This window comes from Mastomys coucha, unplaced genomic scaffold (assembly GCF_008632895.1).
Source record: "Mastomys coucha isolate ucsf_1 unplaced genomic scaffold, UCSF_Mcou_1 pScaffold16, whole genome shotgun sequence".
Classification (NCBI taxonomy): Eukaryota; Metazoa; Chordata; class Mammalia; order Rodentia; family Muridae; genus Mastomys; species Mastomys coucha.
In genome coordinates, this window is record NW_022196898.1 from 76,214,890 (window position 1) to 76,233,593 (window position 18,704).

General features: G+C 35.9%; 1 protein-coding gene across 7 annotated transcripts in view; it reads left to right on the top strand.

The window, feature by feature from the left end:
• Positions 1 to 18,704, top strand: part of LOC116093765 — a 187,984-nt gene that overhangs the window by 40,369 nt on the left and 128,911 nt on the right. For 3 of the 7 annotated variants that reach the window (XM_031375466.1, XM_031375467.1, XM_031375468.1), the window contains one exon: positions 7,610 to 7,910. In XM_031375466.1, coding sequence (XP_031231326.1) covers positions 7,904 to 7,910 — 7 coding nt within the window. In that variant the 5' untranslated portion in view covers positions 7,610 to 7,903. Of the gene's footprint in view, positions 1 to 1,474; positions 1,746 to 7,609; positions 7,911 to 12,595; positions 12,774 to 13,708; positions 13,882 to 18,704 lie in introns of those variants that run through there. The other 4 variants (XR_004119831.1, XR_004119832.1, XR_004119833.1 and 1 more) reach the window with 4 other exon arrangements.

The following is an 18,704-nucleotide window of genomic DNA, read 5'->3' on the forward strand; positions in this document are numbered from 1 at the left end:
GAAAAACTTATATTCCCCTGGAGTGAGAGAGAACCAACATCTATATTCTTTCTAGAATGTCTTCCTTATTAAAAAAGTGAATCATCATCTTGAAGTTTTACTATGGTGTTACTTTGCATGAAGCTAAATGTTCTGTTAGCAACACAAGCAAAAGTTCCTGAAGTAGTAGATCAGATTTGTCTCTAAGCACTTTACATTACTCACTTAAACCTTGATAACCCAATGGCATGATTATCTGACTTTACAAATCGAGAAGTAGAGTCAGAGTGTAATTGCTGCCGGATATTTTCCACTAGTTCCTGGTGGAGCTATAGTACCAACCCAGACCATATCTACCCAGGATCCAGAAGGACATCAAGAAGTGATATTAAAGGGCAATTTAAAATGTTAGCTTGTCAAATCTTAAAACATATTTCTAGTTTAGGCATTTAATTATAGACCTCTGTTTGTGGATTCTACAAAATCTAATTCACAAATTGGACCAAAACATTAATATTTGGCTCATGTAAACATTAGAAAGGATGCTCTAACCAACATCCTAATTACCAGCTGAAGTAAATTGCCCATTGCCAAATTGGATAAGCAGTCAAGGTTGCTCTACTACTGAAAGGAATTGTGATAAACAAAAGGATTTTATTTAAATTACTATTGGTGAGGTGGCTTTAATAGGTGGGATGTGGGTATTTAAAATTAATTTCATGCCACGATTTAATTACTAATGAATTTGCTCCAAGAAAGTCTGATGACAAAGATCAGCCCTATTTAATTTCATTGGGAGTATTAGTCATTGAATTAGTTAATTAAGAATATTACAAAATCAATCTTAATTTTAAAATTAGTCCCAGTGTGTAAATACATTAAAAATCATAAGCTCCTCATACTGCTCTAAAAAATGTTTAGGGGGAAAGAGAATAAAGAAAATTTCACAATAATATCTTGTTTAGATTGTGATTCTGTATTTTGTAGCAACTCATTTGTCCTCACTTGGTATTTCTCTGATGATGGTATCAGTGCTATCTTCTAAGTATAAGTTGTGTAGTGCTCAAGTGAGATAACACATGTACAGAGTTTTTGAAACTACAAATGTAAAACAAAGTACTGTGGTTCCTGTTAGAGATGGATTGTGAGCAGTTCTCTCTCATGATTGAGACTGTCTATAGACACTCACTTTAAAAACTTGGGTAAAAGAACTTTAAAACTAAATTTCAAAGAAACTAACAAGAATTATTTTTCTTAATTTTCCTAAACCCTAGAATTAATTTTATTTTCTGATGAATTGAAGTATAAAGCCATTATGCCTGGAAATATCACAGTGAAGAAATAACAACAAAGAGATCACTTCAAATACTTTATGATTGTTGCATCTTGTGGGTAGTTTTGACCTTTGCTGCAGAAGTGATATTTTGGTGGATATCCTAGGACTCTTGTAAGATGTGTTATTTTATTGAATACCATTTATTTTTACCTTTTATAGGGAAGATCAAAATTTGTACAGAGGAAGAAAAGAGAAAGTACTCAGCTACCTAGATGAAAAAGTATATCAGCTGAATTATTGTGTTGGCTTTCATGGTACAGGAAAATATTGAGATGAATAAAGTTGAATGTCTACATTCTCAAAAGTTCATCATATGACAAGAGTTAACAATGTGGAATGATGTTTTAATGCAGATCCTGTGTATTTCTCGGTACCTTTTATCTTTATGGGCATTAATAAATGTTGTAATGCGATTTTTGACAGACTAAAACATGTCCTGATTTGTCTAAACTTTACTTATACCAAATAACTATTTGCAGAGGTAATTAAAATGGAATCAGTAAACTATATTTTGGGGCCTTCTTGCTGGCATATAAACAATTTAGTAGCTCTTATAGCCTGATAAAATTATCATTTGTGATTAAAAAGAAACCCTCAATTCCCAGGGCTGGTACAGGTATGGTAGGTCCTTTTCTCTCCAAGTCTCTGATCTCCTGGATAAATGAGTTAGTGGATCATGTTAGGCATATGATGAATGACTTTAATACTAGTAACAGTCAAAGAGACAAGGTAGAAAGATTGTCACAAGCCAGATAAATTGTGAGTCCCAGGCCAACCTCAACTACAGAGTCCTTTTAATTAAAAAGCAACATGAAGATCATGGCTGAAGAAGGTTGGGATAAGTTGTTCTTTGGGTTTAGGAAATGTTTCTGAGTGTGCTTCTAAGGTGAAAATAGTCAGTCTCCTTCTTTCATGGAAATTGGGTCTACAGTTTTTCATCATCCCCAGTCATAGAGATGCTAGTAGGTGATGTTTAAGAAGCAAGCACAGTGGTATTAACTTCCCATTAGATGTCCTACCTTGGGAAGGTTGACTAGTGGTCACCTTGTGCAAGTTTCTGTGGCTTCCATATGTTCTTGATTTTATGGCTGTAAAGGATTTGGAGATTCAGGAGAAATGAGTTAGAAAACAACTGTCCCCTCAAGATGGGAAAGAAGCTGGTGTTCTGTTGAAGTGCAAGCCAAAGTGTGGATAATTAAATGTAGGGCTTATTCTTGTCTTTGATTCCAAACATTATGTGGTGGTCCTTTATTAGCAAAAGAGAAACATTTTTTGAAAATAATTTTCTGAAATGGTACCTCATGGGTAACATATGACCTTAGCATTGACTTTTTAATGTTGTATTAAGTATTTAATCTCATTCAGGGGTCGCTAACCCACCTTCAGTTCTCAGATAAAGGACACAAAACTTTTATATTTATAATAAGCCTTAAACAGCACTAGAGCTAGGCAGATATCTAACCTCTAAGCTATTAATGTCTACTTCCCTATCATAACCCTGAGTTTTAACTTGCCATGTTCCATTTGGGCTCCTCTTAACTCCAATTGGCTGGCCCTTGTGGCCATGTTTTCATGGCTCACCTATCCTGTGGAGTCTCCTCTCTCCACCTTCTTCTCTTCCTTCACGCTGTCCTTCCTCATATCCCAAGCCTATGTCCTTCCCCATATCCTGCTCATCTCCCTTTTGCCCAGCTAAAGGCTATAAGCATCTTTGTTGACAAATCAGGGATGACATGGGGGAGGTAAGGTTACATAGTATCACTTGGTCTACCTGAGGATCCCCTTTCCCTGAGGCAACCAGGTCCAGTATTTAGCATTACATTACATAGCAACAGACCAAACCTCAACATGATAAAGGCTTCCTGAGTGAAAACTTACAAATGCACAACAAAGATAAAAGGATGTCAGTGGGAGTGAGCAGTATGGATTTTATTCCAGATGCTGAGAGCATTATGTTATGGGAGTCGTGGATTTTATTGCACTCCTTCAGAAAGTGATGATGTTTTGTTTAAGTAATCAATTGATTTGGTTGTGTGCCAACTGCATATTCCATCTCAGGAGACAGACCCAATGCAAACCTCAACTGGGTTCCTTGTAATAATCCATGGGCATAGGTGGCTTAGAAGGCAGCTACAGACCATTGCAGTGTCTATGTGCAGATCAGGAGATATTTCCCTCTTTCGTGATTCTACCCTTACTCACCAGTGACCCTGACCCTCAAGCAGCAACTTATTCTTTAGGTCACAAAGCCTGTGGACTTACTTTAGATGTCCTAGTCATCCTTAATAACCAACTGGGTACCTATCTTCAAGCTAAAACCATGAAAGCTGAAAATGTTACTCATGCTGTTTCCATTCATCAAATTTCAACTTCCTTTCAGAAACTTCCTGCTATAACCCACTGTGTAGATCCTTCTGGGTTGGTTTTCACTGTGCTACTTTCATAGAGCAAAAAGATGTTCTATTGTGTGCTTATGTGACCTCATGAGAAGAAATAATACTCACAGACTCCTGGTGAAAGGATTGACAGTTTTGCCATCTCTCTTTTTTTTTCCTAAATATTTTCATAACTTAGTGGCTGAAGTGGTAGACCATGTCTCTCAAGCATTGATGTTCCTTGATCTACATTCCAGAGGTGGACAGGTTTACTTTTTTCACTTTTTGTTTTCTAGTACAAGACTTACTGCACAGCTGCTAGATTAAATGGCCAAAAGCCACTCATTAGATGAACATGTCAATATAATTTTTAAAAGCACAACACTTGGTGCAGATATTTATATTGGAATTTTAGTTCCTACTAGGACATTTTGTGTGAACTTAGAAATCTTCAGTTGGCTTATAGAGCCACTGTATTACATATAAAATGGGCCTGTCAATATCCAGTGTTAGTACCCAATGTTTATATCAACGCATCATGAGACCAAATAGCAAGAGATCTCAAAGCAGCATAAATACGAATTCTTGTTACTTTTAAGCAAATCTTCTAGTTAGAGGTATTTCAAGGATAAGTTAATGTTCATTTAGGGACACAAATCCAAAGAATATTAAATACAAGTTTTGTTTAGAAACATGTGAATGAATAACCATCAGTCAGTAAGCAATTGCCAAAACACTCCAACTCCTTTAGATGTGCTTAAAATAAATGCAAACTAGTGTTGATATCACTAAAGGAAATTCTTCGATTTAGAGGAAACATTAGCTTCATATAAGCCAATAAACCAGAAAACAATTCCTATGTTGCCTCAGCTACACATTCAGAAGTTTGGGAATGTGAACAGTCATCTTGATGAGAAAAATCTTATGCATACAATAGCAGTCATAGAATTATCTATGAAAGATCATCTACTGAACTGATATAATACAGTGTTTCATACTATCCCACTGTGTTTACACATTATGTAATTCATATGTACTATTATAATTACTGCTGTTATTTTATATGTAGGAAAACTGAGGATGTCCAAGGTCATAAGCCTCTAGTCCAGAAAGCATTGATTTGACAAGTCTGATTGCTTCACAATCACATACAGTTTCCTCTAGGAGATATTTAGTTCATTTTATTCAAAGAGAATTGTGGAACATGTTCAATTTTGAACAAGCATGAGGAAACCTGGGAGGTTTACTTGTTTCATTCTCCTCTTTCTGATGATAAATGGCCTTATAAATACTTAAAATATAAATATAATTGGGACATTTTAGTGGCCCAAATGGTTAAGCTGTAAAAGCTCTAAAATATAAACTAGAGGATTAGGAAAATCACTCAGCAGTCAAAACACTTGCCATGCAGGCAAAAGGATAGAATGCTCAGTAAATGTCGAATGGGGGTGACAACTAATCTGTAAGTTCAGACTCCTGAGATGAACCTAGAGTAAGGGGCTAAAGAGAGTGAACTGTCTGGCAAGGACAGTTGTAGGAGTGAGATCTGAGCTTAGTTGAGAGACCTTGACACAAAACATAAGGCTTAAGAGCAACTGAAATGATTACTAACATCAACGTTGGGTTTCCACATGCTCAAGCATGAAAGATGTATGCATACCCTCACACTTGTAAATGGGGAAAAAGAAATAAAAAAGTAGCGGAAGTTATTGAACACACTTTTGGATTAATGCTCGAGACAATGTATAGGAAATTTTCTAAATTACATCACTGCAATATCTTTATGTATTTGAAATATAAAATAGTCAATTTTCATTGCCCTTCCTTGAATACTAAAAACATTTGAACATTTCTAGAATAGGGCCTTATATTAGTTACTTTCATTATTGCTGTGAGAAATTCCTAACAAAAATGCAGCTTAATTAAAGAGAGTCCATATCGATTGACAGTTTAAGAAGGATGCAGTTCATCGGGACAGACAGGCATGGTGTAAGGACAGTGAGGCACTTAGGGGACTTGGGTCTGCAGGCAGGAACATAGATAGGCTAATAAGATTTGCTCTTTTCTCCCTTCTATGACACGACATGGGGCTGCCTACATTCAGGGTGTTATTTCTTCTTCAGTTAAACGTTTCTGAAAATGTCCTCAAATATACACACACATACAGATGTGAATTATCTACCCACAGGTGATTCCAAGCCCAGTCAAGTTAACAAGGATGATGATCATCATAGAGCTCAACATTGTGAGATTAACTTTTGTGAAAAATGTTCTAATTGTACTGAAAAATATCAACAATAAAAACACACACGGAGAGAGAGAGAGAGAGAGAGAGAGAGAGAGAGAGAGAGAGAAAGAGAGAGGAACACACATACACACACATAAAGACAACTTCAGAAATCAAGTAATATCACCATCAATATAAGCAAACACCTATGACTCTGATCATAATTAATAATCTCATTTCAAAGTTAACACAAAAAATTCTTATTTTCAATTTGACATACAGCTCTGAATTTTCATGTACTGGTATGATCCCTTTAAATTTTATCCAACCAAAGAGTACACATGGTAGGACTAATGGCTCCAGCAGCATATGCATAGCAGAGAATGGCCTAGTCAGTCATCAATGGAAGAAGAGGCCCTTGTTCCTGTGAAGGTTCTATTCCCCAGTGTAGGGCAATGCCAGGGCCAGAAAGCAGGAGAGAATGGATTGGTGATCAGGGGGAGGGGGAGGGAATAGGTTTTTTTTTCTTTTCTTTTCTTTTTTTTTCGGAGGGGAAACCGGGAAAGGAGATATCATTTGATGTATAAATAAAGAAAATATCTATTATAAAAACTGTAAGTAAAAATATTACATGTAAACTGTTTTGAATATAAAATAAATTTTAAATTCTGCTGTACTTTCAATCTGAAAACAGCCTCTAACTGTATTTCTAGACTAGGCCACAGGAAAATCCTGCAATCTTTCAGTAGATTGATAGTCTTAGATTAGAGCTAAAAATATTGCAAGTACATAGAAAAATGAAGATTACAACACATATTTGAGTATTCTGATGTAGATGTAAGATAGATTAAGTCAAAGCAAGATGATAGGTGAGCAGACTGCTTGCTAAAAAAGAAGTATGTAGATGTCTCTATATGTAGGTGTTTATGTTTTAGTCTACATTCCTGACAGCAGATGTGTAAATGCCAAAGGAAATACCATACACATCACCAGTGATTAGATTCAGAACATGAAATTATGCCCATGTCTTATTTTGATGTCTAATTTGTCTCTGTTCTGAGTGCCAAAATTTTGCATAACTTACAATTTTAAAACTCATTAAGATATTGTATCAGCTAATTGTTATCTTCTCCCAACCATGCTTTCTTTTGGTTGTAACATGAACAGTAAAAAAACCAAATCTGATAGCCTGAATTGAAACCAAAAATGATATTTAAAATATCTCCATTACATGACCAAACTACTGAAAAAAAATACAATTAGAAACTCACTCAGCAGGATCAGAAGAGTAAAAAAATATTTCTAAAACCATAACAACAAAAAAGATAGAAAGAAAAACCAAAAGGAAAGGGGGGGGCTTACTGGGTGTTGTGTCAGTCTCTGTGCATTGATTTTAGCCGCCATTCTGTCAACACCCTAGCCTAGTTTGAGGATCAGCAGTACAGTGGGAATTTCATGTTAGCTAACCTAGAAAATTGTAACAAGTCATTTGTCTCCCAAAGGCTAATATAACAAACTTTATTGCTCTGTTGAGCACATATTCATTTAATACAGATGGTGGATTGCAGAACTGGAAACTGGAAGAATAAGGGGAATTCATTTGCACTAGAAAAGCATCCCCTTAAAAGTAAGTATAGGAGATAGACTCTTTTTGTAACCAGAGCCTGCTTTCCGTGTTTCTCTACATTCCAGTTTTCCCAGAGCTGAGGCCATTCTTCATCCTTCAGATCTGAGAATCAGCTTCTAAGACGCTGCACATGAGAACTTGCTTCTTTGCTCCTGTGGTCCTTCAGTGACTTGAAGATACTTTATCAAATGTAAAAGCAACAGATGGATTAGTCGTGAGAATACAAAGAATGAAAACGCATCAACAGCACTTGGCCCTTGGGGGCCAAAGTGACTACACGCCATGTAGCCGAGTCCAGCAATGCCCTGATTAAAATCCAATCTGGATTTTCAGCCAAATATCAGCAAATATTTCAAATAATGAACGGTATGATTTTTTTAAAAGTATTAATAACTAACTAACACCAATATCATTCACCAAATGAACATCCTATGATAATCATTGACCTTAGTAAAAAAAGTTATCATTCATATACCTATTTATTTTTATTAAATTGTATCATAAGTAATAACATTATCTTTTATACATGATCATAAAGTTCGTATGTGTGTTCCATATTATAAGCATTTTCACTACTTTTTAAGCTTCATCTCTGACTCTTACTTAGTTTGATCTATTTTTATATATGGAGTCAGTGTTCTCTTTATATACTTTGTACCTACCCTGGTTTTCTTAAGTGATTTGTTAGCTAGGTTAAGATACATTTTGCCTCAAAATATTTAACAGATTGGTCTGTAGGATTTGGTTTCTCTTGTCGCCTTAAAAATTATGCTCTTCAGTTGTAGGCAATTAATTGCTTTCATCAGGTTACATTTCTTTGTTTTAGTAAATATTTACTGAGTTATTACTGTTGTGACTGGTAGCTCAGCTAACTAAAGTTGTACTATGGACCACTTATCCTCTGAAAGAATGGAGTCTAGTACCTATGTATGTAAGTGACTATGATTATAACAACATGAAAGTGAACACATCCACCCAGTACTAAAAAAAAAAAAAAAAAAAAAAAAAAAAAAAAAAAAAAAACAGTGAGAATACTCAGCCCATATCAGGTTTGAAGGTGGCCAAGTGGGTTTTCTGGTCCAAATAAAAAGACATCTAAAGACATCTAAATGTAATCTTTTAATAAAGATGAATTGTGTGTGTGTGTTTTGCCTGTGTGTGTGTGTGTGTGTGTGTGTGTGTGTGTGTGTTTGTGTGTGTGTATGTGGTGTGTGTACCACATACATGTATGGAGTCTAGAAAGAACATTGGCTCTTTTGGAGTTGGAGTCACATACATTTGAAAGCTGCCAAGTGGGTGCCAGAAATTGAACCCAGCTCTTCTGGGAGGACATCCAGAGTTTTTGACCACAGAGCTATCTCTGCAAGTCACATTTGAAATTCTAAAAGCTTTGGGCCATACGTAAATAACTTTTACCGTTTTCCCATTGCTTAGAAGTCTGAGTTCCATAAATATAAGAATAAAAACTTAGAATCTCCACCAAACTCCTGATACCATTGCAACATCAAAGAATTGAAATATTCCCTCAACAGAGAAGATAAGACAAGCCTCACAGTTGGATTCATGTGCAATGAATCATTAGTTCAAAGCATGGATAACATCAATGACCTTGTTCCTGCCAGCAGAGCACTCTTTCTATCTCACCATGTACTATATGCTTTACAGATCTAAACTACATTCATGCACAGCAGGCCAGTTCTTCACAGTTCCATACATTTTTGTGCCTCTAACAAGTAGACAAAGAATGCAAAGATGAATCTAATTGGATTAAATTCTTCAAACCCATCATTATGTGTCCTCACTGTATTAGTTATTGACTAAGAGGCATTTTGGATTAGTTTTTATTTAGATTCTATTAACTTGTGTTTCGATCTTCATTTTTTTCTCCTATCTACCAATTTTACATTTTACTTGTTTTTGTCTTTCTAAAATCTTGAGAATTATTATTCAGTCACTTATTTGATATTTCTCTGGCATTTTAACATAAGCATCTATAGTAGTAAAATTCCATCTTAAGAATGTTTTTAATTATATCACATGGTCTAATAAGTTGCATTTTAATTTCACTAAGGATATTTCTTCATTTCCCTTCCTATTTTTTCAAAGACTCATTCATCATGCCGTACCGTCATTTAGTAGCCATGAGTTTTTGTATTTTCTACATTTTCTCTTGTTATTCACACTTAATGGTATACAACATATTACTTTATTTTTCTCTATGTAATTCATCTTTCATATCCTATGTTGATTCTTATGTTTAGTTCAGCTTTTGTTTTATTACCTTTCAGCATATAAACAATTTATTCAGGTCCTATTTTTGTTGATAATTTTTCTAATTCTTTTGAATCAAGCAGTCCAATTGGGGAAGGGGATACAATGGCAGGTAACACTCAGAGACAGCCTCTGTTCCAATTGTTAGGAAATCCACTTGTAGACCAAGCTGTACATCTGCTACAAATGTGTAGGGGACTAAGGTCAAGCACCTGAATGCTCTTTGGTTAGTGGTTCAGTCTCTGTGAGCCCCATAGGCCTAGGTTATTTGACTCTGTAGGTCTTGTGGTGTCCTAGACCTCTCTGGCTCACTCAAATCTATCCCCCACCCCCGACTCTTCTATAAAACTCCCTGAGCTCCGCCTACTGTTTGACTGTGATTCTCTGCATCTGTTTTTACCTGCTGCTAGATGAAGTCTCTCAAGAGACATTTAAGCTAGGCAAGCATATCTGAATATCATTAACAGTGTCAGGGGTTGGATGTCTTACATGAGATGGGTCTCAAGTTGGACCAGTCATTGGCTGGCCATTCCCTCAGTCTCTGCTCCATCTTAATCCCTGTATATCTTGTAGACAGGACAAATTTTGGGTAGAAGGCTTTGTAGATGGGTTGTTGTCTCCATACCTCCTCTGGAAGTTCTACCTGGTTATAGGGGGTGACCACTTCAGTCTTCATATCTCTTGCTGGTAGGAGTCTTAGCCAGGGTCACCTCTCCCAGAGACTCTCTGGAGCCTCCCCTGTCCCAAGCTTCCAGCTAGTTCCATATATGCTCTACCTTGATTTCCCTTCTCACTCTTCAGCTCTCTTCCACTCATCCTTGCCCATGACTGATTTTCATCCCTGTTCTCCTTCTTACTCCCTCTGCCATCCAGGTCCCTCCCTCTATCATCTACCTCTAATGACTATTTTGTTTCTTCTTCTGAGTGATATTCATGCATCCTTCCTTAGGTCTTCCTTATTACTTGGTTTCTTTGGGTCTGTGAATTATAGCAAGGCTATCCTGTATTTAAATGTTAATGTCCACTTAGAAGTGAATAAATACCATGTGTGATTTTCTGGATCTGGGTTACCTCGCTCGGAATAGTATTTTCTAGTTCCATCCATTTATATGCAAACATCATGATGTTTTTGTCTTTGAGAGCTGAATAGTATTCCATTGTGTAGATGTACCACATTTTCTTTATTTATTCTTCAGTTGAAGGACATCTAAGTTGTTTCCAGTTTCTGATTATTATGAGTAAAGCTACTATGAACAAAGTTGAACAATGTCCTTGTGGTATAGTGGGGCATCTTTTGGACATATGCTCTGGAGTAAAATAGCTGGGTCTTAGGGTAGAACTATTCCCAATTTTCTGAGAAACTGTCACTTTGATTTCCAAAGTGGCTGTACCAGTTTGCACTCCCACCAGAATTGGAAGAGTGTTCCTCTTGCTTCGTGTCCTTGCCAGCATGTGCTGTCATTTGAGTGTTTGGATCTTAGCCATTCTGATGGGTCTAAGATTGAATCTCAGAGTTGTTTTGTATTAAGTCTTCTGCTAAACATACAGAATCTGTCTTTGAAGTCACTCTGAAGTGCAAAAGCAACAGAGTGTGTCTACTATCATCTTGCCTTACCTTTCCTAACTAAGTTGTTCCCTTCAATGAAAGTGGAACTTTTATGGTGCTTTCCTCCTTGTGAACTTTGTGCTGTGGGCAGACCTGTCATGCATTTTCTTAACTGATGTTTGGTGTGGGAGGGCCCAATTTGCTGTGGATGGTGCTATCCCTGGGTAGTATTCCTGGGTGCTACAAGAAAGCTGGTTATATATGGCAGGAGGAACAAGTCAATAGGCAGCAATCCTTTATGGCCTTTGCGCAGCTCCTGCCTCCAGGATCCTTCCCTGTTTGAGTTCCTGCCCTGACTTCACTCAGCAATGGACTACAGTGAGGGACTGTATGTTGAAATAAACGCTTTCCTCCCCAAGCTGCCTTTGCCCGTGGTGTTTGATCACAGCATTGAATCCAAACTAAGACAGGCTGATATCCAGCACTTGGATTCATGGTTTAGGCAATAGACATAGCCTAATATGGTGTTTAATCTCTGAGTACTGGTAGGCTTCTAGCAAGCCTTCCACTGGTTCACCTTAGGCCCTACAGACTTTAAGCACTTGTCATTTGTCACTCATACCTTTTCCAAAGAGTTAGAGAGACATACAGAATATATGTCTCAGATCAGATTGTGACCAGGTGGAGCACGATGTCGGTCTGACTCAAAATTTTTCCCACTCTATTTGGAGGTATTCTGGAGACAGATATCAAATCATACACTGACATGTTCTGTGGGTTCCAGCAAGAAGTTGAATAACAAAGAAATTTAGCTGCCAGCTACTGACTAAGAAATGATTCTTTAAAAATGGCTTTCTCTGGGAGAGTGACAAGAAAAGAGGATTTTCACTGGCATCTGTAAAGTATACAGACCCCAAGATTCCTCTTTGGTTTAATTGAATATTTGTAGAATGATGAATATATTGTGGATTTTTAATCCCCTGCCCCCTCCTTTTGGTCAACATCCCATCCTCTGTTAGGGATACTACAAAGTTTCCTTCAAGATCCTCATTTTCTAGTACCAAGATGATAGTGTGTATTTTCTGATGTTCTCTTTGAATTAGAAATGGTTCCAAATTTTTCATGATGTGCACTCTTCCCAGGGAGCAGGGCTCTTCCCAGTAGAACACTCCAGATTCTTTTGACTCTCTTGCCCTCTGTTCTACTTCAGAAATCTGCTTTTATTTCTTTACAGCTAAAACTAGAATTGTTCTTCATCTACCAGCTTTCCAACTATCCCAAGAGCATCCTCCAGTGATTCTGACAGCTGACTGATCCAGATCGTCTTTCTTTTTGGCAATACTGCCTTCATCATTTCCGGCTTTCACAACAAAATAGAACAAAGCACCAGCGTGTGGATGCCTTTAGCAATTAAAATTTATTCCTGACAGCTCTGAAGTCTGGGAAGGACAAGATTAAAGTGGAATCAGATCTGGTGTGTAGTGAGATGTACTTCCTGGTTTGCAAATGGTCCTCTTTTTTTCCTCTCTTTGTATCATCTGGGGGAGACAAGCTCCACTGGTCATTTTTCTCTCTTTAATAGTGTCAGTCCCTGGCTTATAGCAACAATGAAGCTCACAGTTAACATTTTAAACTTTTTCTTTATAAAATTAGTGCACAATATTTTTTCAAGTCTAAGCAGTAGTTTTCATAGTCTATTCTTCTATAATTATAGGAATGGATTTTCTTTAGGGATATCATCTTATACTTACATGATACCAACATGTCTTAATGTTTTTCTTTTATTTTCTACAGAATTCACTTTTAGAACTTGATTAGTTGTAAATTGTTCAAAGAATCTAGGTTCATTTCCAGGGATATTCAGGCAAGTGCTGAATTGAGTTTGTGAATCAGCAGCATTTTAAACTTCTCTGTTTTCAGATTTTTCACAATGTGAAATCCCAGATGATTCATTTGCCTTTAGCCATACTTAATGGCCCTTTTGCAAGCATTTCTAAATACTGTTACTGTTGAAGTTTCAGAAGAAAAAAGACCACAGGCTATATTATTCAATTTTATGTTTTATTATTTTAATCTATTGACAAACAGAACCAACAAATGCTACTTGTAGGGTAACAGGTCCAGGGAAAGAATATCCTGAGCCTGACTTGACCCCAACCAAGCCCAAGACCAGAGTCAAGAAACAGAATCCTGACAATCTCTGAGCTTCCCAGAGAATCCCACCAATCCCTGGGCATAAAATCCCACCAACACATGAATATGAAGTCCCACCAATCCTTGAGCATTTTTCTCACCAATCTGGACTTCCAAATTCCCACTAAAATTGACTCTTAATGTTTGTTTATAGGATGTCTTTAACATAGAGCTCCAGGTTCTTCTACATTCCTCCAGAAAACCTGCTCCAAAGGTTGAAGAAGCACAATGTAAGCCTTATGACAGCGATGACTTCTTTTTCCATACATTTATTCTGTTATGTCTGACATCACTATTATGAAATCCTGATAAAAATAACTTAAATGAGGAAAAGATTATTTTGCTCACATTTTGTGAGCATAGTCCATTGTGACCCAGAATGTAGCCTATTGAAAGGGACTTAAAGTGTGACAGTGACAATATGAGGTATTTATTCACATTGCGCCTACAGTCAGTGAGGCAAATAAAAATATTTATTCTCTGCTCATGTTCTCCTTTTCCATTTCTTTCTGGCTAAGATCCTACCCCATGGACATTACTACCTCCATTCAGAGAGTGTCTTCTCACTCTAGTTAAACCTCTCAGGAAGTTGGGCATGGTGGCATCCATCTAATCTAAGAACTTAAGAGGCAGAGGCAGGTGGACTTCTATGAGGTCAGCAAAATCCTGGTATATATATTGTGTTTCAAGTTATCTGGGAATATGTAGTAAGACCCTGTCTTAGAAATAAAAAGTCAGTAAAACTCTCTGGACTCACTCCAATGAGCACACACGGAAGTCTGCCTCCTAGGTGATTGTAAATCTAATGAAGTTGACAGTCACTATTAGTCATCATAACCAGATAAACCATGAAACATTTATTGATTGATTTTAAATTATAGAAACAATGTCCTATCTGCTTCCAGACCACAGTGAAATTCTATGGGAAATCAATAACATAATTTTTTTCTTTAAGATGAAGAAAATGTGAAGATTAAACAATATGCTTTTAAGGAACCTATATATCACCGAAAAATAGAGATAGAAATTAAAATATTTTGAGTTAAATAAAATGTCAAAATAAATATGTTGAGTACAGTAAAAACAGTAGTTTAGAGGAAAGCTAGAGCATCCATGTGTATTTTAGGAAAGAAGAAAATTTTATATTAGTATTTCAAACTTCAACGGCATGAAACTAGAAAAAGAAGACAAACAGAATTCAAAGTATGTAGAAGGAAAATAAATATTTAAAAAGAAATCAGTGAAGCAGAAAATGAATAGAGAAAATTCAACAAAGCCCAAAGTTGGTTCTATGACAAGACAAATATAACTAATAACCCTCTGGCCATGGTAACTAAGAAATAGAAGGGTACAAATGTAATGTTTTGGATACCAAAGTATCATATCCATGACCATTGTGTATCATAAATTATAGTTTATTTTACTATACAAAGTTATCTTTCAGGAAACAGAATGATGCCTCTTGAATTGTACTTCATTAGAATGCTGAATTTTAAAAAGGGCTGATTGAGTTTCTCATTTCAGTTTCATGAACAAGTCATTCAAAACACTTGGCTTGAGATTAGAACAGAATTTTTAACAATATCTGAAATAGCCTACACATACTTCTGCATTTTGTCCTGTATATGTATGTGAATGCTATTATCATTGTTGAAAATATAAAAGCAAAATGTTAATCAACTCTAAAATTCATTGAAAATTCTCTACATTCTGAAGTAACAAATGTTAAGGCTTCACTTAATTCTTTATGTGAAAATAAACACATCATCTTATCACAATGCAAATTTGTTTTCATCTTTAGTAAGTAGTTTTAATATATATATGTATATATAATACTATTTTAATTTTTTTATTTTATTAGATATTTTATTTATTTACATGTCATACAATATCTCCTTTCCCAGTTTCCCCTCCAACAAACACCCAAAAAGCAAAAAAACAAAAACCAACAAGAACAAACCCCTGTTCCCTCCCACCCCACCCCCCGCTTGCCACCCCACCCTCTCCTGCTTACTGGCCCTGGCATTCCCCTACACTGGGGCATAGAACCTTCACAGGGCCAAGGGCCTCTCCTTCCGTTAATGACCGACTTGACCATCCTCTACTATTCATATGCTGCTGGAGCCATGATTCCCACCATGTATAGTCTTTGGTTGGTGGTTTAGTCCCTGGGAGCTCTAAGGATACTAGTTAGTTCATATTATTGTTCATCCTAAGGGGCTGCAAACCCTTCAGCTCCTTGGGTCCTTTCTCTAGCTCCTTCATTGGGGGCCCTGTACTCAGTCCAATGGATGGCTGTGAGCCTCTACTTCTGTATTAGTTGGGTACTGTCAGAGCCTCTCAGGAGACAACTATATCATAATTCTTATATATATGAATTATTTTAAAATAAATTTATTTATAATTTGCTATCAATACATATTTTACTTGTATGATTATTTCATATATCTATCTATCTAGGGTTGTAAAATTTAATTTTAAGAAACCCAGCCCTGCCATGTATTTTGTTGCAAATCTAAGCTATGATATATGAAACATTTAGGCATTTTCAACTTATATTTTGTGTATTTTCAGTTTGTATAATCCTGTTTAATGGATTCATTTGGATATAAAGTTATTATTAAGTCAAGAATGATATGTGTATAAAAGAATAGTAGGGACAGCTCTATATCCACAGTTATTCTAACCTCAATAAAATACATCAAAATTTTAAGGGTTTAATTTATTGAAATTCACATATGGATAAATAGATAATCTGAATTCTTCTGTAACTATTTAAAATGAGTCAACAAATAATAATATTTTTAAATAGGTAAGACATGACCAGCCGGGTTTCCACAGGGAAGCTGTGTTTCCCTATCATGTCTTTTAGAAGGCAGAAGCATGTAGAATCTTCTTAACTCGTTCTATGAACTCATAGTACCATAACATCCAAAGCATTCATCTCAAGAATATAAAAACAGATTAAAATCTTTTATTAGTATTATGCAAGAATCTTTAACAAATGCAAACAAGTCTATTCCACCAGTACCTAAGGAGAATCCCACACCATAATCAAGTAGCATTCAAAGAGGGTATGCAAGACTTCCTCAGTATTTGAAAATTAAATAATCTAATCCATTAACAGGCCAAATAAGAAAAATAACATAATCATAATGATAACTTTGGAAAATCATCTGTTAAAAAATATATATTCATGAAAAGGAACCTAATATTAAACTAGGAATCAAGCGAAATCTCAACTTGATGAAGAAGGACTAATTATAGAAGATCTTAGTAAGTTCAGTGTTGCAGTAGGCCTAGGTCAAGTTGATCGAAATTATTTTTTTCTAGAAAAATAATTTTGAAACAGGACACAAATCAAGAAATTCATATAGAGCCTAGAAATTCTAAGCTTAAGATGATGTAATATCAAACAAATTGAAGATAAGTGTAATGGTGAGAAACAAAAAATTATCCATAGGCATGAATAGCACAGTGCTAGAAAAGCAAGAGTTAAGAGGATTGGTTGCAGATTGTTATAAGTATAAAAGAAGTCAATAGAACTAGAGATTATGGAGTCATGAATGTGCAACTTGTGGCTGATGCCAGTGGGAAAGTGTCAAGAATAGTATCCTTCTGAGATACTAAATTGTGATGTGTATAGCAGGGTTTGTATAAAGAGGGTAATAAGCACTGTGAACTCGGCGAACACATCATGGAACATCTTAAAGTAATCTGAAAAGAAAATGTTTGCCTTAGTGGAAATATGTACAAAAGTTGAAGAAGTTAAAACCAATTGAGTTTTATTTGCCCTACTATATGTGTGAGGTAGGAGGAGAAACTACTCAAAATCTAAGAAAAAAAGTAAATCCAGAATTGTATCCCTTATCTGATGTGATGGTTCTTGCTAATTGTAAGCTTGGTAAGATTTAGAATCATCTGGGACAGTGGTTCTCAACCTGTGGCTTACCACCCCTCTAGGGTCTATCTATCCTTTTTTATAGGGGTCACCTAAGAACATTGGAAAACACAGGTATTTACATTAAGATTCAATTACATATTGAATTACAATTATGAAGTAGCAAAGAAAATAATTTTATGGTTGGGGGGTCACCACAACATGAGGAACTGTTTTAAAGAGTTGCAGCATTGGGCAGGATGAGAATCACTACTCTCTGTAGAGGATTATCTTGTTTAGGTTAATTGGTAGAGGAAGACTCATAATTGTGGGTAGAACCCACAAAGGGAATTCTGTACTGTAAAAAAAATGGAAAAGGTTGTCTGGGTACTAGTATCAAGGCACTCCTTGTTCTTTTCCTGCTGTTGTAGTTATAAGGTGACCCACTGCTCCAAGTTCCTGCTGATAGAACATATTAAGTAATAAGTTGTTGTTCTCAAAAGGAAAGTAGATTATAATAGCATAGAGAGTAGATATCTGCCAAGCTTTAGTGCTGAAAAAGGCTTGTTATAAATTAAAGGTCACATGCATCTTTTATCTTAGAATTAAATAATCAAAGGCGGAGTAGAAGCCCTGATTGAAATTAAATATATTCCATAACAGGCTTGAATATATTTTTCTTCAGAGAAGGTATACAAATGAAATACATATAATTAGAATGGCTTTGATGAAAATAAAGGAAAGAAATATGTAACTACAAGAATAGAGAAAAACAAAACCCTTATGCAGAGTGGGCATAAATGGGAAATTTTTGGTTAGTGTAGAAGTGACCATTCTACAAATTTTGACCATTCTTCAAAATTTACAACAGTAATACTAATGATCCATTCTGTTCTTGGTCACGTACACTACAGAGAAGTAAACACAAATTTACACAAAAAAATTATGACTATATGTTTATAGCAACATTATTCTTAATAATTCAAAGGCATGAACAACAAATATCTCCTTCAAAAGAATAAGATAAAAAGTTGTTGTGCCATCTACAAAAACGTGGAACATTATTCAGTCATATAAGACATAAAGTACCAATAGATGTCACAACTTGAATGAACCACAAGACCATACACCAAATAGAAGAAGCAATATTTTTAAAGTGAGATATATTATTGTGGTATGCCTTTGTGCTTCCCCCAGCTGTGCCTCTACTTTGGGCACCAGATATGGTTCCAAGTCTTCTGGTTCCTTCTTCAGGGTATGTAGGAGGTAC